Here is a 26,373-nt window from a genome sequence, read left to right as displayed (position 1 = left end):
TGGGCACTGAGCTAGATGCCAACAATTAATAAGGCTTACAATACATTGAATCTGTCAATTTCATACTTGCTAAATATCTACTCCCACCTCCAAAGGCACTAAGCTTCTACAGTTAAATATTCATAGCTGTTTCCTACTGACTTGAGTCATGAATAAGATATTAGTAAACAAACAATAAAAAGATTTGAGGTTGATGGGGGCAGGTTCAACGGTATAGTGGTGAAATGGAAAGAATGGGTAACAGAATACGAACTGGAATTGTAAACTGCGAGCCAGTGCTCTCTGAAGAACATTAAAAAATAAAGAATTCCTATTTGAGGCTGCCAACCTCAGAACAAAGTTATTTAGAATGGAAAAAATTGGCAAAGTCAGACGTATTCAACCCAAGGAGCCAATATTTTATGAATATTATGGCAAATGTAGTTTGAGAACCACTACTACAAAATTGTGAACCATCCTAATGAATGAGGAGGCAGGGAAAGGTTATACAATTTGGGCTAAAAGGAAAGACAGGCCTTGTGAAGGGGAGGACCAGTGAAAGTGAGTATGGTCTGGGTGTTTGGGTGGGGAATGGAAGCAGGAAGCATGAGCTTCCTTTGCCAAGAGACCCTGGATGTGTTATCATCAGTTGACTTTAGCTCATCTTAGGATTTCGATTCTTTTGAAAATTTCATAGGAACCCTCACTCCATCTATATTTTCAATATCTGCCCACCTGTCTTTCTTATACAACTTTGAACACTCTCTCCATTCATTTAAATATATTATGGAGTACCAGCTATATACCAGGCACTGTGCTGGGCTCTTATCCCACCTTTATTTGATTGCACATGCCTGGCAAGTCTTGGACCAACATGACATCTACTCCTATGCCTGGTCAGGTGAGAGATGAAAACTCATCCTTCTCTACTTTCCTTACCTTCTTCCTTCCAGTCTTCTTCAAGGTGTCTTCATTAGGCAGTTTCTTTTACCTATGTTTTTAATCCTGGCTGCTCTAGTTTCCTTCTTGGCTTTATTCTTTTATCTTCTTCTTTGTGCTTTCAACGTGCCTTCTCTACTGGCCCATTCCCTTCAGTCTACATGAGGCCTTCTCAAGTCTCTTCATTCTAAACAATTCATCTTCTTGGGTCTTACATTCTTTAGCTGCCACCTTAGCTGTATCTTTTCCTATTCTCCTCCAAGTTCTCAAAGGAATGGCCTTTCCTCATTTTCATCTCCTTAGTTTCCATCTGTTAGATTTTGGCTTCTGCCTATGCCTGTCTATGGAAACTCCTTGCTAAGAGTCTGCTTTGTCAGATCTAAATTCACTTAACCAGTCTTTGCTTTATTGAATGTCTCTGCCCCATTTGGTTTATTGATCATTCTCTCCATAAGGCTTTTACTTTCTTAAGGCATTTTACTTCCTTATTTTTTTGGTTTTCCTAGAATTTTCTTACTGTTCATTTTCAGTTTCTTTTCTGTGTTCCTCTTATTATCTCTCTTTCTGCATTTCTTTTTAGGTTTTTTCTTAAAGCATTTTACTTCCTTATTTTCTTGGTTTTCGTAGAATTTCCTTACTGTTAATTTTCAGTTCCCTTTCTGTGTTCCTTTGATTGTCTCTCTTTCTACATATTTTTTTCCTGTGTTCCTCTGATTGTCTCTCTGTGTCACACAGTTTGGAGTGCAGTGGCATGATCACAGCCTACTGAAGCCTCGACATTCTGGGCTCAAGTGATCCTTCCACCTTAGCCTTCCAAGTAGCTAGGACTACAGTTCTCAGCTATTTTTTTTAAAGCACTTTTATGGAGATGGAGTCTTGCTGTATTGTGGAGGCTGGTCTCAAACTCCAGGCCTTAAGCAATTCTCCTGCTTCAGCCTCCCAAAGTCCTGGGATTCTAGGCATGAATCACTGTGCTCAGTCTCTATGTGTTCCTAAAAAGGAGTTTTGAATATTGAAGAACAGTATTTTCAAATTACAGATTAAGTTATGAAAACTGATTGCCACATAACAGGGTTATGTGGCAATGACATAAAAATTTGAATTGTTATTTTTTGACATGTGTTCTGTGTGGCTCATCAGTTCGCCTGAGTTCCAAATGCCCCAGCCATTTTATGCTTTGTCTCTCTTTCCTAAAGACCCTGCACGTGGTCTAGAGTTGGAGTGAGCATTGGTCCCTAAATGGTTCTGAAATAATTGTAAATTCCTGCAAAAACGTTAAGTCTATTAGAAACCAGCTAATTTCATTTTGCCATTTTTCTGGGTAATATATTCTGGTGCAGGTAGTATGTTTTTAAATCAAGTTTGCAATAAACGATTTCCCCTCAAGGTTAATATAATAGGCAACACCTTTTGCTGCAACAGACGGCAAGAGGTAATGAAAGATTAGCTTACATTATGATTCATTATTTCAAAATGTCAGGATAAAGTGGATCTGCTGCATCTCCCAGAGAGTGCATGTTTTGCTTTTCTAATGTTAATGGATTTACTGTTTTTTTCCCCCCAGGCCAAATTCAGATAATCGACGCCAGGGTGGCAGAGAGAGATTGGCCAGTACCAATGACAAGGGAAGTATGGCTATGGAATCTGCCAAGGAGACTCGCTACTGTGCAGTGTGCAATGACTATGCTTCAGGCTACCATTATGGAGTCTGGTCCTGTGAGGGCTGCAAGGCCTTCTTCAAGAGAAGTATTCAAGGTAATAGTGTGTTGAAAACGACTTCTATTTTTGATCCTACAAGCAGATCCTAAGAGCCAAAGCGACTGAGGAAGGAAGACATAGAATCAGCCATTTGTCCAAAACATGAATACCTAGTAGGTGCCAGTAGTATCTTTCATGGAAGTGTGAAGAGACAGGATCTCAGGAGGAGGAGTTGACACGTGCCAGGGCAGCTGAGGCTGGGTAATTCTGCTTCCTTCCTCTGGCAAGACTCAAACAGTCTTGAGCAACTCTACAGAGGAATGCCACTAGCTGGATCTCTAAGGACAAAATAAATGTGTGTATGCCCTGATTGGGGGATGGCAGATGGACATTCATGTTTGGTAGACAACTTTGCCTGTATGATCTGGTGTATGCTGTTCATTGTCCATGCATAATTATCTCTCTATTCTGGCCTTGTCCAGGGAAATATTCTCTTTTGTTCTAGGTTAGCTTGTTCTCCTCTTCCTCTCTTCCATCTCTTTCTTGTCTCAATGGATGACAGGACGTTTTGCTATGAGCTGACCCAGTGGCTGATGTCTTGTAATGGGGGATGTATCATCTTTACCAAACAGTTATTAATATCTCCCTGTAGCATTACATTTTCCTGCCTACCTCCACCCTTTTCTTGTCTATAGTTTACTAATTGTAGCTAATATACTGCCAGCTATACTTTATTTCTACTCCAGAAGTGTCTCTATTGTTGTATTATAATAAGATACCCCCGGGAAACACTAATCATTTTTAATACCTAAAATACCTGTGGTAAATATTCTTTATCTGACAGGAACAGAGAGATCTGACAGCAGTTTAGGCTAACTGAATTCATTTTTTATCTTAAGTGTGGGACATTGTTCTCTCTTGTTATTCTTTACCTTTTCAGCTTAGGTGAAGGTTAGTATATAAATACTAAGAATATTTCTGATGGAGTTTTCATGTGATTCCTTCTACAAAAATCCAGATTTAAGTAACTTGTTGAAAACCAGAGTCTGCTAAGTTAATAACCACTGATTGAAGAAATGATTCTCACAGACTTTCTGTGATAGCTCTTTCTTGCCCTAATATGAGACAAAAGCTGGGGAATGGTACATAGTATTTATTTTTCCTTCCATTGCCAGTGAGACTTCTTTTTTTTTTTTTTTTTTTTTTTTTAAAAAAAAAAAAAGCTGTTCATATCTTAACTGAGTAGCATGTGAAGTCAACATGGTCCATTTTAAAAGCATTTTCTTTGACACATTGCTTTTAACATCTTTTACAACTCTGCTATAAGACATGGATTTTTTTGTTGGTATTTTTATAAAATTAATGACATTGTCAATAGTAATCTGTGTGTGTGTGTGTGTGTGTGTGTGTGTATAAATTCTAAATGTAGGTTAATATATTTACTATTCATCTGCTAAACATAGGTAAATAAATATATATATGCACACAGACTATTTAATTTTATTAGATGATCCTATTTTAATTCACAAAAATGACATTTATATTTTGATTTAGGTTGATATAAGCCCTTAGATGTCTTTTTACAACTCTCTTAATTTGTGGTCTTATTGTTTATTTGATTTTATACAATCTAAAATACCATTGTTTTCACCAAGCATTTAATCTGGCAGTGAAAGAGCATTGGCAGAGTTATGGTTAGTAGATAGGTTTAACTGCACAATTGGACAGATTGATCTTAGACTATTTCCTCATCAGTACAAATGATTTGGAGTGGTCGTTGAAAAGTGTTTCTGTAAAGGGCCAGGTAATAATATTTTAGGCTTTCCAGGTAATTCAGTCTCTGTTGCAGCTACTTAACTGGATTGTAGCCTGTAAGGAGACCCTGTAAACACATGGAAGTGATTATGAGCTAATAAAATTTTATTTTAATAAGATAGAGTTTTTTGATAGGTAACGAATTAGCCCTGGCCCGTGGGCCATAATTTACTGTTACCTGATTTAATGTTTATTTATCTGATGTAAATACCATTATTTATGGAAAGGGAAAAGAAGGTTTTTAAACCTGAAGTTTTGATTATTCACATTTTACTGAGAACATACTCTATACCTGATTAGATGTTCTGAGAGAAATAAAAAGTGTAAGACATAATCCATAATCCCACAAAATTTAGAATTTATTTAGGAAATGTATTTGGGGAAGTAAATGTACTTGTTCTCATGATACAATCAGAAAGTAAGTCAGTATTGATAAAGTGCTACCTGTATGACAAAGATAAGGAAAACAATAGAGGAACATAAGAAGTGAAAATATCAGTTATAAATGTAAAATTATTAAGATGGAAAGTGGAAATAATCTTCCTCCAAGAAACAATGGCAATATTCTCACAAATTCTTTGCATCATTTTTGTTCAGTGTTTAGGATATGATTGTATAAAATCCCATAATATTTACTATTGTCATTAAGCATTAAGAACAGAAAAAAAAAGACGAAAAATATATTTATAAAAATCAATGAATACAATGTGAGATATTTCATTGCTATGGCACTATCTCAAGTTCAAATATTTTGAAAAAATTCTGCTTACTCTTTGATAGTTAAAAATACATACATATATCTCTTATCTCCATCTTGTATATGCAGACCAGCAAGTAGAATTACATTAAAACTGTAGCATTTAAAAATGCAATTCCCACTTGGTTTCAGAAACTTCTTATGTATCATAGTGTGAAGTTACTTATCTTAGGTTTTTAAAATGTGATGAATATTGAGTCCAAAGTTCTGGAAGAAGCCTAGAAATAAGGCAGAGTTATTAACTTTAAGATTTAAGGAAGAACCTTAAAATTATTCAGTTCTTCATTCATTCATTTAGTCATTGACTAGCTTTACTGACAAACCCCTGTGCAAAACCCTGGAAATGCAATGATAGAGAAGCCTGGTCGCTACCCTCACAGAACTTGCGAGGTAAAGGGGCATACAGAGCAATAAACCAGCAATTTGATGACAGTGCCAAGATAGAGGTGAAGGCAGCATCTCATAGTTTGGAAGATCCAAACTTCACTCAGTCCTGCTGGTGGTTGAGTCTGGCTCTCAGAGGTTTCCTGATTAAGTCTGGAGGGTATGTCAAGGAAGCATGATGAAGAAGGAGGGAATACATGTCCAGCCATGTGAGTGAGTCCACAAGTGAAAACCAGGAGGAAAGGCAGAGTGCAGGGAATTTTGTGCATAAAAATGAACAAAATTAATGTACTGTTCGACAAAGACATTTCTGGGCCGTGGATTTAATCCTAGGCTGTGTAAAAACTAAGTAATTGATTCCCTCTTTACTTTAAAGGTGTTTCCCTGTATTTGATTTGTTTGTGTGTATGTATAAAAGGAAAATACCAGAGCAAGTTTAAGGGCTTCTAGTTCTGCTTTCTCATCATAGTCTTGATAACTTGGAACTAAAAAGTTTTTGCTGAAATTGTCTGTGACTCTTTATAAATCACACTGCCCCTCAAACACATTTAAGGATGGTGAAGGATCTGACACGTAGGTGGGAAGTTCTGAAGATGCAGCAGCTCTCCCTGTTTTCTTTGTTACTTAAGAAGAGAGCTAGAAATGAGTGTACGTCAGATTATTCTTGTGTTCTAAGTGTTTTGGTTGAAGAGGTAAAGTGTTTGGCTTGAAAGCATACAAATTTTCATCCACTACTTAGTGTACAAACTTGATTACTTAAGAGATTGAGTAATGGCCTCCAGTGAAACACATTCTTTTTAAAAAGCAAAGTGAAGGATGCTATTTAAATCAGAAGGGGCGAAATTGGATATTTTATGAATTTATTAATCATTGCAGGCATAGAAGTAGTGTTCCTTAAGATGCTTTTTAGACAGAGACTCTGGGATGAGTTATGTAAGCAGATCTGGTTGCAGCTTCAGCAGCCAGATACTATCTTTGAATATAATTTCAAGGAAAAAGGACTCCACTGAGCTCACTGCTTCTCTCTCATTATTATTTCGGAAGGTCATGTGGCACAGAGGGGGCCCAGGCCTACCTATACTCCCTCCACTAGCTATGTTGCCATTTTATATTCTTTCTATAAGATGCCAACAGAAGCTGCTCATCATTCAGTCAGACAAACGTGTCCCAGGCAGGTATTGACTTACAGGTTATCTTTGACCAGGAAGACAGTGGTATCAGGGTAGAGTCTGGTTGTGGGTCAATGCAGTGGGGACCTTAGGTTCTACAAGTATAACAGAGCCTGATCTATCTGGCCTTAGAAAGCTTCAGGGTGACACAGTCCAGCACCCTGGATAGCTCCTTTAACAGCTGCGGCTGGTCAGCAGGGACTTAAAGTTGCTAAAGAACTCATGCCCATTTAGCTGTCTTCATCTGTTTTGTAGGACTCTGTTAAAAGAGATCTTAGTTCTTTTGGGCTTGGGGACTCACTCTTGTTCACTCAAAATGAATTAGTTCTTACATTTATTATCACATTTGTGTCTGGTCACCTCCTGGCTTGATGTATGCACCTATGTCTGGAAAAGTTTAGAGAATGGGGTAGAGGTGGAGGCTGCTCTCCCATCTCCTAACTGTTTTATCTTTTCAGAGATACAACTGAGATCCTAACCCTTTGGTCTCTTTATTTCCACACTTGCTCTTCTACAGTTCAGTTTCTAGGTAACAGTGGGAGAGATCTTGTAGATATATTAATCAGATCCTGTGGTCTTGAGTTTATAACTCTCAGTGTAGATCTTATTCTCAGGAAAAAAGTTTTGTTCTGCAGGTGAAAACATTTGACATATTCTCACTTCTGGTTCCTTCTTCCCCATTCACTATACTCCAGTAACACTGACCTTTTTTTTTTCTATTCCCTGAACACACCAACGTGTTCCTTTCTCAGGATCTCAGCACATGTGGTTTCCTTTTTCCCTTTGCTTGGAATATCCAGACCTTTACTTGGCTGGTTTCTTGTCATTCAGACTCTGCCCAAAGTCACTTTTTCAGAGAGACCTTCTCCCCCTCCCATGAGTAATCCTACTCTTATTTCTCTTTACAGCTCTCAAATTTTTATGAAGTTTTCCTATTTATTAATTTGATTATTGTCTATCCACCCAAACTTGGATGTAAACTCAGTGACAGCTGACTTCTGGTCAGCATTGTTTGTTGCTATAGCTCCAGTGCATTTATTCATGTTGGATGCATTCCTACTAAATAGTTGAATATGGCAAAGGATCAAAATCATGATAGATAAAAACTGCTGGAGGCTCGCAGAGAAGGAAGAAATATCACTGGGTTAGGCTGATAAGAGAAGTGTTAATACAAGTGGTACATTTGATATAAGCATGCAGATAAATGGTAGTTTGGAAGAGAATTCCAGAAATGTGAAATAGTATTGAGAAATTGAGTAAGTCAGCCTTGGAAGAACCCAGGGCTTATTGTTCTCTCCATTTGTTTTGCTCTTCAGCTCTCTGAAGTGGACATTCTCCAGGGTCTTGTCTTCAATCTCTGCTTCTTTTTCTTCTTCATCCTTCTTTTTCCACCCAGTTGCTGAGGGAATCGTATATATACCTGGTACAGGCTGAATTGTGTCTCCCAGAAAGATATGTTGAAGTCGTAACCCTCAGTGCTTCAGAATGTGATCTTATTTGGAAATAATATCATTGCAGGTGTAATTAGTTAAGATGAAGTTATACTGTGGTGTAAACTACAGTATACTTCCAGTATGTACTCCAGTATATGGGTCCTTAATCTAATGTGACTGATATCCTTAGAAGAAGAAGATACAGACACAGAGAAAGAGAATACCCTATGGGGAGAGAGAGAGAGAGAGAGAGAGAGAGAGAGAGAGAGAGAGAGAGAGAGAGAGAGAGAGAGAGAAGAGAGAGAGAGAGAGAGGAGAGAGAGAGGGGGAAAGAAAAAGGAGAGAGAAGAGAAACATCTATAAAGTAAGGAACACCAAAGATTGCTACTGCCTAGGAAAACTAATATAATAATATAATATTTGGGGCCTAAACTGTCACAACTGTGACAATATCTCCAAAACCAGGCTCCTGCCCCAGGCTGATTTCTCAGTGACTCCCTGTGTTTCCCTCTGCTACCAGCCCCTCGGCTGCCTGCTGTGTGTGTCAGTTCCCTCGCCACTCCCTCTGGCAGCCATACTTCAACCTGGGGAGTTCATTATTTCCATTGTTTCACATTGCAGTCTCTGCCTCTGACGTTTCCAGAGCTCTTGCCTAGTTCTGTTGAGTCTATCTCTTAAACGCATTTTCATACACTTACCATTGCTGAGTTAGCTACATAACCTTTCACCAGGATGCTTGAAATAATTTATTGTTTCCATTTGCCTTCTCCTTCATCTAAGCCATTTGCTTATTTCTTTTTTCTTCTTGTGAAACAGTCTGCACATTGACACTCTACTAGTGGTCATAAAGCAAATCACTGATCATGTCAAATACCCTGTGGAGGATCCTTTAATGACTTCTACAGTCCACGGAATGATCCTTAAACAAGTATTCAAGGACTTCCACAATCTTGTTCTAGCCTAACTTTCTAGTCATTTTAAAGTCACCGTTTCCACTTCTGAAATAGGCACTCCAGACACTGAATTACCTGTTCTTCTACAAATATGATGGTTCCATTTCTTTGCTGGGAATTTCTTTCCAGATTTACCTGTAAAAATTCTAATCCTAATCAAAAGTGACTGTTGTGAAACCTCTGAAGATAATGCAGAAGTCCTCTCTCTGCTGGGACCTTGATATTAGTTTATTCTATTGTACTGCATATATTTCATTGTCCATATTCCGTCCCATATTGAATATGAACTCCTCAGAGGGAATCACCCAATATCCTCAGAGTCACTCAGTGAATAAATAAAAGAATAAATAGGAAATTAGGATCAGTTTGTGGGCTTTAGTAAACAGAAAAACATTATACTTTTTCACTATGGGAGAGGTATGATGAAAGAGTCTTTAATGCAGATGAATCTGCCAGAGGCATACAAGAGATACCAGACAAGGGAAAGAATCAAAGCATGAAGAAGAATTTGGCTGATATTCAACTAGCTTAGATGTACTAAAAATCTGGACATTTTGGCATTCATGAAATGGAAAAAAGGGGAATAGAATAAATGATATCATAATGAAAAGATATACATTGCTTGAAGATGATTAAATATGGGTTACCCAGGAGGGAAAGGAGTTAAAGAGATTCAGACATAGATTGAATGAACTGAGAAATGAATGATTTGGAAATCAAGAGGAAGGCCAGTCATCAGGGGGTAGGATAAGTTCAATTCTAGACACGCTGCATTTGAGATGATAGCTGGATGTCCAGATGGAATTATCCAGCAGCCACAGAAACAGAATCAGCTCTCTGCAGATATTCCAGGGGTGGGGATTTGAATTAATTTCCTCAATTAATTTTAAAGAAACTTGATGAAAAGAATGGTCTGAATACTTCTTGAAGGTTGCACATAATTAATAATGGAGAAGTAACTCTAAAACCTTCCTTTTGATTTTCATACTAATATAAGCATTTTCTGAATCTTACCAAGCCTTGTAAGAAACATTCTTATTAACAAAAGTGTATGTACAAGGTCCTTCTAAACAGAAAATTATAAATTAGTCCTACAGGGCCAAATGCACCTCTCTGGGAGCTTACAATTTAAAAAAGAATATGCTGCCGCCAGCACGTTAAGCTGTATAAATAATAAACTGCAGAAACGCATATAAGCATTTTTATGATGTCCAAACAAGAACCAATCAGTTTTTTTTTTTTTTTGCAAATTATTTGTACTGTGGGAGTTCATAACCTCCTTTTTCTGACCCAGAGGTTGCCTAATCCTTCCCTTATTTCTACTTCTACTTTTTTTTTACTCTCTATCATGTGTTAACATACCTACTATGCAACAGATATGATGATGGAGGTTGAGGGCAGCAGAGTTTTAGTGTGTACCCATGTAAACTATCAGATAATTTTTTTTCTTTTTTTATTTGAGACAGAATCTCACTCTGTCACCCAGGCTGGCACGTAGGGGCACTATCTCGGCTCATTGCAACCTCTGCCTCCCAGGCTCGAGCGATTCTCCTGCCTCAGCCTCCCGAGTAGCTGGAACTACAGGCATGTGCCACCACGCCTGGCTAATTTTTATATTTTTGGTAGAGACAGGGTTTCATGATGTTGGCCAGAATGGTCTTGATCTGTTGGTCTTGACCTCATAATCCACCTGCTTCGGCCTCCCAAAGTGCAGGGATTATAGGCGTGAACCACCTTACCCGGCCTATCATGTAATTTTCAAGTGAAAGTCTTTGCAATGAAAATTTTTAAAAGAATGGCATTGCCCCCAGGGATTGGTAAATTTACTGGGTGTTTGGCTCCTGGTTCTCATCAGAGATATAGAAAGACACACCGTGAAAGTCAAGACCTGAAAACCTCATTCCATGTAAGAATGGCATCCCCATTACCAGTGTAAAGTGCCTGTTAATGGTTAATGCGGTGCTAGGAAACTTAGATGTGTTTGTGCACACATGCATGCATGCATTTGAAGAAGAGCTCAGGAGAGTAAAATCATAGCCTTTCAACCTGTGAAATGACAGTAGTTCTTTTTTTCCTCTCCTTTTGGCCAAGTAAGCTTTATCTTGGAGATAATTAAGACAAAATGCCTCTGACAAATAAAATCAGTATAGAACCCCAATTTCTTGGCAGCTTTTGTGGACACAGCTGAAGCTTTCAGAGGTCTTGAAAAACCATGGCAACAAATGCCTTTGAAGGGTAATCAAAGGTTCCAAACGTTTTTAATCGCCGGTGTTTTTTATGCTACCACTTCAAGCATTCTTCTTCATTTTTTGTTCATCTGATTGAAATTAAATTTCCAATTTCCCTACTAAGTGGTTCAGTCCTGGTCATGCGATCAACTATTTCCATTAAAGTAGTAGAGTTTGTGCCCACATGTAGTTGTTAAGCTCATCAACAATTCCATTAGAAAGCTTCATTTATCAGTGGTAATAATTTTCCATAAAAATTATAGATAGGTTTTAATGGGCACATTTTCAAAAAGCATCAACTAGTCCTCAAAATTATGTGTTGACACTGTTCTTACGATGGTGGTTTCTGGCCTAATTCTGCCAAATTTCTCTATTCTCCATAGAGAACTGCTGTCAGTAGCTTTATATCCTGTTAAAGAGAATGGCCCATATCTGTGATACTCATTCAGAGAAACGTATACTTTTAGACGTAGGCTGCTAATTTCAAGATATATGCTATGGTATTTCAGCACTATATAGGTTATCCTGTAACCTGATTGCCTGGCTTTTTGGCTGAAAAATAATAATATGCAAGGATAATCTAGTTCATAAGTCTATCATCTACTTAGCAAAACTTGTCGTGGATACTCTGTTAATTTTCCACTCATGTGAATTGGAAAGCAGGTTTGATTTTTTTATTTTTCAAAAGATGTGCCTTACTTGAGAAAAGAATACAGTGGGGAAAGCACTTCTATTATTTTTCTCATATTTCCATTTTCCTTCAGTGGAAATGAAAAGACATTTTAGTTTTTCAGTTGCTAAGAAATTAAGGAACAAAAGAAAAAACAACTTAATTATTAAATTACAATTTCTTTCTGTAATAATAACTTGCTCTCTCTATTTTCTTTGAGAAAGAGTATATGGATTTTAAATTTTATTCAAATAAGCATCATCTTTCTGTGATCCATGTGGCTTAGAAAGTACAGAGTGAATGAGTAGGGAGTTCCTAAATTATCACCCAAGAGTGGGTGGCTAGATTATATTTATAATATGAACTTTTGTCTTAAGTGCAATGACTTAAAAGAATGGCTGCCTCACTTTAGGCAATTTCATTAAGTGATATGGACAAATTTTTCCTTATATATCATAAAAGATAAATTATAGTTTATAAAATAGTATAAATTTCTAATTATTTTGTGCCTTTGAGACCTTGGAGTTACTAATAAGGGATTTTGTTTCAAATTAATTAATTAATTAATTAATTAATTTTGAGACACAGTCTTGCTCTGTTGCCCAGGCTGGAGTGCAGCGGTGTGATCTAGGCTCACTGCAACCTCCACCTCCCAGGTTCAAGCGATTCTCCTGCCTCAGCCTCCCGAGGAACTGGGACTACAGGCACGTGCCTCCATGCCTGACTAATTTTTGTATCTTTTAGTGGAGACGGGGTTTCACTATGTTGGCCACTTGGTCTTGAACTCCTGGCCTCAAGTAGTCCTCCTGCCATGGCCTCCCAAAGTTCTTGGATTACAGGCATGAGCCACCATGCCTGTTTCATTTAAAAATAATTAAAAGTATATTTTGCTACCACCATTAACCAGTTAAGCCATGATGGTATATTATAATCACCATGGAGATGGTTTTCCTCTTTTTTATTTTATTTTATTTGTTTTCTGATGGCTAGCGTGCTGGTTACTCTTCCTATTTTACAAGTGCCTGTGGGCCAGCCCCATTTTTGCCCTCTTACTTCATTTTTTATTTCATCCCGTTTCACTCTTCATAGCACATCTGTACTCTGTACATACCCAGAGACCTCCCTGTTGAAGTTCTTCACATTCTCTTCCCTAGAGAGGGTTAACTTGTTGAGCTCAGAGACTTAAATTTAAAATAAAGTGTAACAGATGCATATTGAATGACTATTTTATTTTAGCTCTAGGAGAAATGCAAAAATAATGTCATCCCTAGGCCCTGAAATCCAACCAAGGATTCTGCTTGTACACGAGGAGAAAGGCTGTGATAATGCACTTGAAACCGCGGAAGAGTTAAATTCAGCACTGCAAGTGATAATGGGACTTAGGGGTATTTCAGAAAAAAGTGGTATGAGTTCAGAGGCAAGAGAAAACAGAATGCTCTAGATTAAACTCAACTTCATGGAGGAGATGGTGTTTAAATAGATACCTTTTCACAGAAACATGAAGAGAGTTCTACTTCACCGTAAGTGGACTGTGACTTGTCATTAGTCATTGCATGTTTAATTCTGAATGTGTAATAACTGTGTATTTTTATAGCAAAATCACAATTACTTTTGCACCAACCTAATAGAATAGTGTAGGTTTAAAAAACTATTTGTAATATATTCTAACATATTTCTTATATATATTTGTTTTACTATCATTAGCAGTAAGTTTATTTTGTATCCAGAGACTGAATAATCTTTTTTTTCTAGGATGTGAGTAATGTACTATTTTAACTTACTTCTGAAGTTTGGCATGGGAGTAATATTAATAAAATCTAAAGATGGTCCTCTGCAGTGATAGATAATGTAGCTGTTAAGGAGGTAAGTGTATTTGATAATTTTTAATATGATATGAAGGAAAACAACTAGTCCCAAGCTAAGATTTATTTAGGTAGGCTTAGCTTATATGTCATAATTTTTATGTTTGCAACTTTCTTGATTTTCTTCCTCTGGCTTTACTTCTATGAGATATTTATGAAAGGATGTTTTTGAAATTGGGACTAGAAACTTTTGCTTCTAAGGGTTGACATAAACTTTTCCACAACATGAACAATTAGTAGGTGATAAACTTATATACACTCTTGAATTTTTAAAATTGTGGCAGTAAAAGTGATCTCAGAAAAGGAAGAAAATGCTTTTGCCAGCTTTTATCAATTATATACAGTGTGTTTGAGAGATTTCAGTTCCTCTCTTCTTCTTTCTCCCTATATAATACTTATCTTAAGGTTGATACCATTGATGCACTTGGTGTAAACACATGAGATAATAGCAGTATATGAATCTCAGTCCCAGAAGTGGGCTTCTTTTACTTTGCCACCTGTTCTGACTGCATTTCTCCTGACTTTCTGTAAATCCAGGGGAGGAGCTATAAGAGCAAGGCGTGTGCTAACGTAACTCTGGGGATGAAGCATCCTTCTCTTTTTCTGAGTTTGTTCTCATATCTCCTTACTGAACCAAGGAAGGGCATCAGTGTCAGACTTCCTGACTGAAGATCTATTTGATCTAGAAATAAAAGTACCGTGAAGGTCCCTGGGTAACATGTATTGCTTATAAAATGCTTTTTTTGGAGATGACTTTGTTTCTGAATATAAGGCAGGATAAAACATTTGATTCAAAGGTTTTTTTGTAAACGTGTGTGTGTGTGTGTGTATGTGTGTGTGTGTGTGTGTGTGTGTGTGTGTATTCACAAATAGCTGCACATCTACATAAGCCCATATATGAGTACAGCCCACTCTCCATGTTTGTGGGTCCAACCTCCATGGATTCAACTACTGCAAATCAAAAATATTTGGGAAAAAAAAAAGGGATGGTAATGTCTGTACTGAACATACACAGAGTTTTTCCTTGTCATTATTCCCTAAGCAATATAAAAACTATTTACATAGGATTTACATTGCATTAGGTATTATAAGTAATCTAGAGATGTTTTAAAGTGTATGGGAGGATGTGTGTAGGTTATATGCAAATATCATGCTATTTATGTAAAGGACTTGAACATCTATGGATGTTCAAGTTTTGGTATCTGGGGAGTCTTGAAACCAATCCCCCACAGATACTGAGGGGCCACTGTATGCATATTCATAAACACACACACACACACACACACACACACACACACACACACACACACACAAATATGTATAGACTATTTTTTTTTTTTTTTAATTTGAGACCAAGTCTCACTCTGTTGCACAGGCTGGAGTGCAGTGGTGTGACCTTGGCTCACCACAACCTCCACCTCCCGGGTTCAAGCAATTCTGTTGCCTCAGCCACCCAAGTAGCTGGGATTACAGGTGCCTGCCACGATGCCCAGCTAATTTTTGTATTTTTAGTAGAGGCAGGGCTTCACCATGTTGGCCAGTCTAGTCTCAAACTCCTTACCTCAAGTGATCCGCCCGCCTTGGTCTCCCAAAGTGCTGGGATTACATACTGTGAGCCACCACACCCAGCTGCAATGTGTATAGACTTTTGAAATATGTACTACAAAATATTAACAGTGACTATCTCGAATGATAAGATTATGAATAAACTTTGTTCTTTTTGCATATCTGTATTTTTCTTTTACCATAGTAAACATCTTTTACTTATGTAATAAAAACATCATTAAAAATCCATGCTGCAATTGATTAATTATACACTAACTTTTTTTTTGCTCTTCCCTCAGTACGGTAAGATTGTTCTGTATTTACCAAATCTTCACACTTAATTTGCAAATTGTTTTTGCTGTCTGTTTGCAAGAGGTCAAATTTGCACTAAAGTTCAGCTTTCATTCATTACCCATGAGCCCAAGTGAAATTGCATCAGGTGGATATTAGGTAGCTGAGGCCAATACAATGTTATTCTTCTGGGTTGTTGAGAAATTATAGCAGAGGAAAGCCTGTATTGATAATAGAGTACCACCAGGAATCTAGGTCTTTAGAACTGCTGGCTTGACTGGCAAGGGTAAAATATTTCAGTTATGCAGCCATTGAATGTTGACTCTAGCTATGCATTTCAGAAAGGAAGAGCTAGTTGCACATATACTGGCCACAAAGTCTACACACATGTGAAGAGCATGCTACACACATAGACTAGATACGCTGGCTCATCAGCCTGGAAACAGTGCCTGACCCTCACTTTGATTGTTTGAATGTGTTCTGACCCACTACCCTGCTTCTGGATCCTTTCCTGTTTTTTTTTTTTTTTTTTTTTTTTTTTTTTTTTTTTTTTTTAAAGCATTTTATCTTTGAATTAAAATAGTACTTTCCATTGCTTCATTTTTTTCCCTAAGGAGTTTAGCTTTGTTTAATTAGAAACAAGACCACAATTGTTACTGGTCTGGTGCAATCTTGTTTAGGACTCCCATTTTGCTTAAAACTATAACTGGATTAGGGATCACTGTGATTTAGAGTGTGCAGTATGAAGTTATTTAAATACTTAATAGTATATTTGAAATGAAAGGAGTAGAAATTAAAGACTGAGTCCAAGAAATAACAGAGGAGACTGATTTACTTCCGTAAGATTTTGTAGAGACTGTTCCCTTCTTTATAATCGGCTTTGTTTCAGTTACCATTTAAGTGCAGTGAGCTCTTATAAAAAGGCTATGGGTAAGGTTATAGTAGCATTCTTCTAAGAAAAACTATAGGACTAGTCACTATGAAGCTATCTGCTTTGTACCTGCCAATATGGTGATAGATATGGAAGGGTCAGAAAAACAGGGCTTCATGTTCAGTTTTTCCTTTTTCCTTTCTTTCACCTATTTTTTTCAACTTTCATGTCTTATTATATGCAAGATAGCATGCCCGTTCTTTACCTTCAATGGACTTTTGCATTTTTAATCCAGATCATATTTTGTCACAATTTTTAAAAGTAGCTAATAAAAATAGTTATTACATGAGAATTTGCTTTAGAAATTATCCAACACCATAGACAAATAGTATGATTCATATATTTACTTTTAGAAAAATTATTTTATGTATTAGGGCTTTTAGTTTTGAGTGAGCAAAATCCAATTCAAATTAGCTTTCGGTAGAGGTAGTGTTAAAGGAAAGGAATGGACTTCAGTGGAAGGTTACTTTGGTGTCTTGGCTAACTGCAAACATGGCAAGGTGCAACCAGACCTCAGTGATCACAGACCCAGGGACTCAGACCCTCTTCTCCATGTGTCAGCTTCATGTTCTCTGTAAATATGCATTTTCCCTAAGGTGGGAAGCAGAGCTGGCAACAGCTGCCAGGGTTTACTTCCTGTGGCATTCTTCCAGTTAGCAAATATTAGGGAAGAACTCTGATTGGCCCAGCTTTGGGACACAGCTCTAGACCAACTAGCTGTTCTCAGGAGGCAGTAACATGTACAGAGGTGATCTCTGGGGCTCGCCCTGTGAAATCATTGTGAGCCAATCACTACCTCCATCCTCAATATTGATGTCTACTATGCTTGATGTCTCTGACATCATTTCCTCAAGTATAAATGGCACCCTGGTTCCTACCTTGCTGGATTGATGTAGTGATTAGAGTTCATGCTTAACCTACAGTGGGTTCTCTATAAAGGGTCATTGGCATCATTACTTCCTGTTGACTCTACCACATTCCCTGTAGATATCTTTCTGCTCTGAGACTAAGCAGAGAGAATAATTTAACATTTCATTATTGTGCTTCTAAGTTCACTTTTACCTCTTCTTTTTTACTTTTCTCTTTATTATTTTTAATTTCTTAAAAATAAAATTGTGTATATTTAAGGTGTACAAGATGTTTTGATATATGTAGTGAAATGATTACTACAATCAAGCTAATTAACATATCAATCTCCTCACATACTTGTCATTTTTGGGGGGCATGGAAGGAGAGCATCTGAAATCTCTCTTAGCAAATTTCCAGTGTATAGGACAGTATTGTTAAACATAGTCATCATGTTGTTCTTTAGATTTCTAGACTTGTTCATGCTACATAATTACAACTGTGTACCCTTTGACCAATATCTCTCCATTTTCTCCGCTTCCCTAAGCCTGAAATTATGTGATATGTGTATATAGTGTGTGTAATATATGTACATATAAATTGTGTGATATATATGTGTGTATATGTACAAACACACACATACACACATATGTATGTATATACATGCACACATACACAATGGGATATTATTCAGCTTTGATAAAGGAGGTTCTGCATTTGCAACAGCTTGGATGAACTAGATGACATTATGTTTAGTGAAACAAGCTGGACACGAAAAGAACATGCCCCTTACTTATTAGACATGAATTTCTTTCACTTAGCTAGTACCTGAAAATAGGACCAGGTGTTTTGCATGATTTACAAATAACTGTATAAATATAGCATAGCAAGTTATATGACAATGTCGCCATTTCTGCTATAAAATCAAAAGATGAGATCAGAACATTTAACAACTTCCCTGTGGATTTCTACCTCTCACCTAAGCTTTTTTTTTTCTTTTTTCTTTTTTTTAACCTTAAGAACACCAAGCTTTAGATAGCAGAGTTCAGGTATCCTTAGGTTCAAATATACAGTTTCTTAGCTTTAGGGAGACTTGGAAAATTCCTGGAATGAATTTTCCATATTATCTTTGATTGCTCCATTGCCCATTTTTTGTGTTTTTAACTAGCCTTTCTCGACTTAAAATATACCTTAAAAAATAACAAAGGTGGTGTTTAATTTACATAGTATGAAATTAAAGGTAAACAACTTTAAATTAAATTTTGTTGGATGTATAAATTATTAAAATATCCTTTCTCTTATGGCTGGGTAAGTCCTTATAGTCTGTTCAGCCTGCTATGTCTCTTTCCATGAGAATACTCCCAAAGAATGGGGCTCTGCTTCCAAATGAGCTGAGAATTTTGTAGTAAATTTTAAAAAGCTAAATTTCATAATAACCTTTATAATTGCTACTTCAAAATGGAGTTTGGAATGGCACCAAATTATTAATCAGTAGAAGGAGAATAGATTGCAAGAAGGTAATTATATCAAATTGAACACTTCTCGAAATATATTCTGTTAAATAAAATATAGTTCCTCTTCCCTGTTCTCATTAGTAAGCAATGAGGACAATTTAGGTAGCATGAATCAGGAATCAGAGTACTTTTCTGTTCCACAGATTGGTTTAATCATTTTGGGCTCACTTCAAACTATAAATGAGCATTGTCCTTTCACTTCCTGGATAGGAGAGGCAACCACGTTCACTGCAAAGCCCAGGAGTGAGTTGTTTGTCTGCGTTAGGGTCTCTGGAAGAGGCATGTTATGACTTTCCCATTCCTGGACAGTTTAGACTGTAATTCTTGTTGTTTAAAAAGGTGCTTGAATGTATTTTGTTCAGAGCCTTGAGTAAATGGCTGTTATTCTTACTTTTTTTTTTTGCCTGCCTTTTCCAGCATTAGAATAGTTTTTAGCCCTGACAGTTAGCTTTATGCTGACTGATGTGAATTGTTTTTGCATAGGACCAAGTGTTTTCCATGATTTACAATGGACTGCATAAATATAGTCTAACAAGTTATATGATGTGAATAAAATTACTTAAGGGTAAAATGGGTTGTTTACTGAGAAAATGATGTTATTACAAACTGGTTTGAGGGTATTGTGTTTTAGATGCTGTCCTTACGAATTTGAGCTCTGTTGGTTTGGAGACTTATTATCTAATAATAATGGTTAATGTGTAATGAATACTTGCCCTGCTCCAGGCTCTATGATACGTGTCCTGGATGCATCATCTCATTTAATCCTCCATAAAATTTGAGGAAGTCAGCATTATAATTAACCTCACTTTTCAGATGAGGAAACCAAGCTATGTAAGAAACAAAACCAGTGTTGAATCTGAGTAGTCAGACGACAAAGCCTGACTCTTAACCATTGTGTTCTGTTGCCTTTCCCAAGGGAAAGGAGGGCTTCCAAAAAGGCCGCTGGAAGTAAGGAGTGTCACCTGATCATAGCTGGCTCCTTGTCCCACTAGGTTAACAGACCACAGACAGGGAGGCATAGAGTTGGCTGAGGTTAGTCCTGATCGCCAAGGGGAAATGGGGCTGTTACCATGTAATAGACGCTAGGTTGCTCCTGTGTGTCTCCTTATATCCTACTAGGTGTAGGATAAAGGTTAAGGATTACTCCTTCCTCTATTTGGAGAGGAGACCAAGGCCCTGCAGGAATAGACGTTTGGGTGAGCTGAAAGCCAAGGGCAATTGGCCCATCTTGGGAAGGAGAGTCACAGATACACTTGTGACTGATTGGACCAGAAACAGAGACTGCAGTGTTCACCTGCAGTTTGGGTGTCTGCTGCTTGTTCTTTCTGGGGTATCTGAAGGTTGAAAAACACAGCTAACACTTAGCCTTTTTTCTATTGTGCATGAAAGAACTGTGATAGTTTTTTCTTGCTTAAAAATGTTCTGGTGGTGAAGTTCATTGCTTAGTCTGTGAGTTGCTGGGAAATAACCACAGGATGGGGAGGTAGTAGAATGAGAAAAGAAAAGAAGGTTGTGGATGTCAGGCTGGTGTGGGCTTGACATTTTTTAAATATACATTTCTTCTTTATGGGGTATTTAAAAAACATCAAATCAATACACAAGCTTAAATTTTAAGCAGCATAACATTGTATATGATGAAAGGTTAAGGTCTTTCTCTGGTCTCATACAAAAATCTACAGTCTCTTTCTCAATAGGTAAACACTATTAACAGTTTCTTCTGAAAACTACATATGTACACACACACACACACACACACACACACACACACACCCCCCACATGGATATTTTGTTAACCTAAGTGGCCTTATACTCTACACATTATTCTGTGCCTAGCTTTTCTCATAGAATAATGTAAATTGGAGATATTTCCATATCAGTACATATTGGTTTCATTCATTCATTCATCATATATATTCATATATAATGGCTATTAGTCCATAGTATGGAGTAATAATACCTTTTATCGATGCAAAGTTTTAGGGTTGACAAAGGGTTTGCATATGTTTTTTCACTGGGTCATGTAGCAGCCATCAGTGGACATATTAAGAATCCCAGAAGGGTAACTTGGGCATCACCCAGGATCGCATGGAGATTGGGACTCAAACAACTAACATTCCCTAAACAGGCTCATATTGCTGCAACTTAGTGCAGCCACCGCAATGTTTATGGAAACTCTTTGAAAGCAGTAAAAAAATCACCAATCTGGAACATCAAGAAGCCAGACAACAAGGAGATACAGACCTCAGGAGAGTGAGAAAAGAGAGTAATTGAAGTTTAGAACTGAATGGGCATTAATGAACAACAGATACATCTCTGTCCTTTCACGGATAAGGACCTGGGTGTGGCCTGGAGACATTAAGTAGCATGTTTAGGTCACACAACTGGATTGTTTTCTTTCCTGAGGCTCGTTCTGGCGAGGGGTGGAAAGACAGATGCCAGATTTTTCCAGGCTTTCTTTCTCATCAGTTAGAAAGGGATGTGGAGGGAATGCAGCTTGAGAAGCCAAACACCTTTGAGAAATGAGAACTCTGCTTTCTGATGTGGAATACATCCCGTGGGAGATAACTCCCCTGCCAGGGCAGTGTGACCACTGAGACTTGAGCTGTCTGGGTGCCCAGGTAATACCACTCCTGTTTTTGTTTACTCATCATTTAGTATTCACACAGTTCTTTGTCCAAGTACAGGGCCGTGCAGGGCCATAGCAGCAAAAAGGAAGAAGCTGTGCCCAACCATAAAAACTATAAAATGTACCGGATTATCTATGCTAGTTTGGGTTAAATTTACCATGCAAAAAACATAGAGCATTACTTCTTACACATAGATTGTATTTGTTCTATTAAACAACCATCCTGTAAAGGATTTATTCATTCACTTGTTTTGATTTGTTAGAAGAAATTATCACTTAAGAAAGTAGACTAGTATTTTTTTTTATTATACTTTAAATTCTGGGATACATGTGCAGAATATACAGGTTTGTTACATAGGCATACACGTGCCATGGTGGTTTGCTGCACCCATCAACCCATCATCTACATTAGGTATTTCTCTTAATGCTATCCCTCCCCCTACCCCCTTAAAAGCCCGAGTGTGTGATGTTCCCCTCCCTGTGTCCATGTGTTCTCATTGTTCAACTCCCAGTTGTGAGTAAGAACATGCGGTGTTTGGTTTTCTGTTCCTGTGTTAGTTTGCTGAGAATAATGGTTTCCATCTTCATCCATGTCCCTGCAAAGGACATGAACTCATTCTTTTTTATGACTTCATAGTATTCCATGGTGTGTATATGTGACACATTTTCTTTGTCCAGTCTATCACTGATGGGCATTTGGGTTGGTTCCAAGTCTTTGCTATTGTCAATAGTTCTGCAATAAACATATGTGTGCATGTGTCTTTATAGTAGAATGATTTATAATCCTTTGGGTATACACCCAGTAATGGGATTGCTGGGTCAAATACTACAAGGCTACAGTAACTAAAACAGTGTGGTACTGGTGCCAAAAACCATTGGAACAGAACAGAGGCTCAGAAATAATGCCACACATCTACAACCATCTGATCTTTGACAAACCTGACAAAAACAAGCAATGAGGAAAGGATTCCCTGTTTAATAAATGGTGTTGGGAAAACTGGCTAGTCATATGCAGAAAACCAAAATTGGACCACTTGCTTACACCATATACAAAAATTAACTAAATGTAAGACCTAAAGCCATAAAAATCCTAGAAGAAAACCTAGGCAATACCACTGAGGACACAGGCATGGGCAAAGACTTCATGACTAAAACACCAAAAGCAATGTCAACAAAAGCCAACATTGACAAATAGGATCTAATTAAACTAAAGAGCATCTGCACAGCAAAAGAAACTAACATTAGGGTGAACAGGCAGCCTACAGAATGGGAGAAATTTTTTGTCATCTATTCATCTGACAATGGGCTAATATCTAGAATCTACAAAAGACTTAAACAAATTTACACAAAAAAATAAGCCCATCGAAAAGTGGGTGAAGGATATGAACAGACGCTTCTCAAAATAAGACATTTATGTGGCCAAGAAAGCATATTTTAAAAACCCTCATCCTCCCTGGTCATTAGAGAAATGCAAATCAAGACCACAATGACATACCATCTCATACCAGTTAGAATGGTGATCATTAAAAAGTCAGGAAATAGGCCAGGCATGATGGCTCACACCTGTCATCTCAGCACCAGCACTTTGGGAGGCCGAGGCAGGTGGATCATGAGGTCAGGAGTTTGAGACCAGCCTGTCCAACATGGTGAAACCCCGTCTCTACCAAAAATACAAAGATTAACTGGGCATGGTGGCATGCATCTGTAATCCTAGCTACTTAGGAGGCTGAGGCAGGAGAATTGCTTGAATCTGGGAAGGGGAGGTTGCAGTGAGCCGAGGTCATGCCGCTGCATTCCATCCTGGGCGACTCTGTCTAAAAATAAAGAAGTCAGGAAACAACAGATGCTGGAGAGGATATGGAGAAATAGGAATGCTTTTACACTGTTGGTGGGGCTGTAAATTAAACTATTGTGGAAGACAATGTGGTGATTCTTCAAGGATCTAGGACTAGTAATTATTTCTAGGTCTGATAGGCTTTTTAGTTTGTTTCCTTATTTCTGAAGTGGACTTAAACCAATTTGAAAAACAGGGATGACTGAACTCATGTGTTAATCCTGTGCTAGAGGAACCCCTTGACATTAATTCAGAAGCGCCCAACTGATCGTTCATTACTTCCTTTTTATTTATTTTTTCAAATTTTATTTTAAAAATCAGGTGTATATATGCAGGTTTGCTACAGAGGTACACTGAGGGATGCTGAGGTTTGGAATATGGATGAATCTGTCACCTATGTAGTACCCAATAGATAGTTTTTCAGCCCTTGCCCCCATTTCTCCTTCACACCTCTAGTTGTCTCCACTGTCTATTGTTTCTGTCTTTATGTCCATGTGTACTAAATGTTTAGCTCCCACTTATAAGTTAGAACATGTGGTATTTGGTTTTCTGTTTCTGTGTTAGTTTGCTTAGATATTCCTCCAGCTGTATCCATGTTGCTGCAAAAGACATGAATTCCTTTTTTTAATGGCTGTGTAGTATTCCATGGTGTAGATGTAAAACATATGCTTTATTCAGGATATCTGATGGGCAGTTGGGTTGATCCCATGTCTTTGCTATTGTGAATAGTGCTCTGTTGACCATATGGGTGCATGTGTCTTTTCAATAGAACAATTTATTTTCAATAGTCTTATCAGAATACCTGGGAGGAGCTTCTCCCAGGAAGTTAGTTTGGGGAGGCTCCTGAAGATGAGTGAAATCGCTTATTAAGCACAGAAAGGCTCAAAAGTGTACAAGGGAGCATTCAGGTGTAAACAGCTGGCGGGACATGCATAGTTCACCTCCACGCCAGATCTTAGTGAACCATCTTTTCTGTTTTCTCACAAAGCACCAAAATGGCACAGAAATTGAAAGATGGAACATGGGCTTATTTATGAGTCTAGGAAGCCAGGGCAGTAAACAGAGTCCTGTTCAGGGTTTCTGAGTTTTACCCTCTTGCTCTGATTGCGAGGCTATTTTCCTCTTCCTTCCTTCTTCAGCTTAGGAAAAGAACAGTTCTGAAATTGTTTATACTACTTTTGGACACCAGAGTTTAGATTTCAAATGAGTGCAAGTGGGAGGAAAGCTTGGATAATTCTCTGGAAATAATTGAACAGAGTAAAGGAGAGGGGTCTACAGGTGAGCTGAATGCTGCCTGATTGAAGTAATCACACGAATCATCACACTTCTCTCCTCTTTGAGGCTTATCTACTGTCCCATAAGGAACTATTTCAGAAAGTCCTTTTCTGAGCTGTAGAATAGCACTTGCTTATTTGTTGAGCCTGAGAAGCATTACCAAAAGTGGTTCATTGTCCCTGGGGTATTACAATGAGCTGGTGGTCACTGATTTCATTATGTTTTCATTTATTGCAGCTGTTGGTTTGATCCTTTGCCAGGTGCTTAAAACAATTGCGGTTTTGCAGATGGTAAGCCAGAGGCTGGACAAAAAAAGAGGATGATGTCATTGTCCTGGCCAAAATTTCAACAGACTGGGGTCTAGTGAGGGCAAATAGAGGATTTCCTCTTCACTTTGTGTCATTTAGAGAAAGAAACTTTTCCAGGACAATTTTCTTTCCTAGAATTCCTTAAAAATTTTTTTTCTTTGAAAATTTACTTAGATGCAAATAAGATATTTTTGTCTCTCTTATATATTAAAAGTAAGATGCCTCTTGGAGGTGGTGGTTGTCACTGATAGGATGAACTAGAATTGACTAGCTGTAAAAGTATAATTTGGGATGCACTATTAAGGCATGCAGTTTTTATTTACGTGCCATTGTGTACGGATGTGGTCGTGGAATAGTTCAAATCATGGCGCATTGAATGTCCTCACCGGAGTTTTAGGGATGTGTTCACTGAGACGGCCAAATGCTACTTCATTGTCTTTGGCTCATGGCATTGGCTGTAAACTGGAGATATTCGCTTTAATATGTGAGTGAAAATTCATTTCCAAACATAATACTGCAGTTGTTCTGTTATAGAATATACATTTCTTATTTATTTCCTCAATACTTTGCTTTCTCCTTTTTATTTTTCTCTTTATTTTATTCTGGAGTATGTGGAAAGGTTTTCCAGAAAGATTTGCATATGTCATAATCTACTGACGAATACCTTCACGTGGTTACTCTTTCATATTTTGGGAGATGTAACTATGAAAGTGGTAGGAATCATGGGTTCTGGAAATAGTTTTATAGCTGCTTCTGGATATGCCTCCCAATGATACCATATAGTAATTCCACTAGGGAATAATATTTTTATTATTGTTTAAAAAATAAATTAATATTTAGGTGTTCTTGTTCAGTCATCATCAAGTTCTTTTTATTTCACCAACTGTAGCTTGGTACTCCTGAAAGCACAAGGACTTGTGAATGAGACAGACCTGGATTTAATCATCATGGCTTTGCTGTCTACTAGCCAAGAGAACTTGAACAAGTTAGTCAACCTCTCAGAGTCTCAGTTTCTGCTTCCGTAACATGGGAACTAGGGCAACATAACTCATTGCCTATGATTATTAGATGAGGCAAAACACTAAATTCACATAGCCTGGCACCTGGTCCATGGAAAGCACATGGGTTCTGCTGCTACCCAGTCCTTGGCCCAGTGCATGTTGCACAGAAGGGAATCTGAACAGGCCAACTCTGATTCCTATTCCTGACCTTTCCCATGTAGATACTTCTTACACCTTCAGCAACTTCTTCTTCCTCCTCTTCCTCCTCCTCCTCCTCCTCCTCCCCCCTCCCCCTCCCCCTCCCCCTCCTCCTCC

At 37.8% G+C, this 26,373-nt stretch overlaps 1 protein-coding gene across 7 annotated transcripts in view; it reads left to right on the top strand.

Moving 5' to 3' along the window:
• The window catches only part of ESR1 (estrogen receptor 1), a 399,499-nt gene that overhangs the window by 151,604 nt on the left and 221,522 nt on the right, over window positions 1-26,373 (top strand). For 5 of the 7 annotated variants that reach the window (XM_032258797.1, XM_032258792.1, XM_032258791.1 and 2 more), the window contains one exon: window positions 2,483-2,679. In XM_032258797.1, coding sequence (XP_032114688.1) covers window positions 2,483-2,679 — 197 coding nt within the window. The remainder of the gene's footprint in view (window positions 1-2,482; window positions 2,680-26,373) is intronic. The other 2 variants (XM_032258794.1, XM_032258793.1) reach the window with 1 other exon arrangement.

This window comes from Sapajus apella, unplaced genomic scaffold (assembly GCF_009761245.1).
Source record: "Sapajus apella isolate SASKATOON/1434 unplaced genomic scaffold, GSC_monkey_1.0 scaffold105, whole genome shotgun sequence".
Classification (NCBI taxonomy): domain Eukaryota; kingdom Metazoa; phylum Chordata; class Mammalia; order Primates; family Cebidae; genus Sapajus; species Sapajus apella.
Note: the sequence above shows the minus strand (reverse complement) of the source record. Positions and strands in the feature narration are given on the sequence as shown.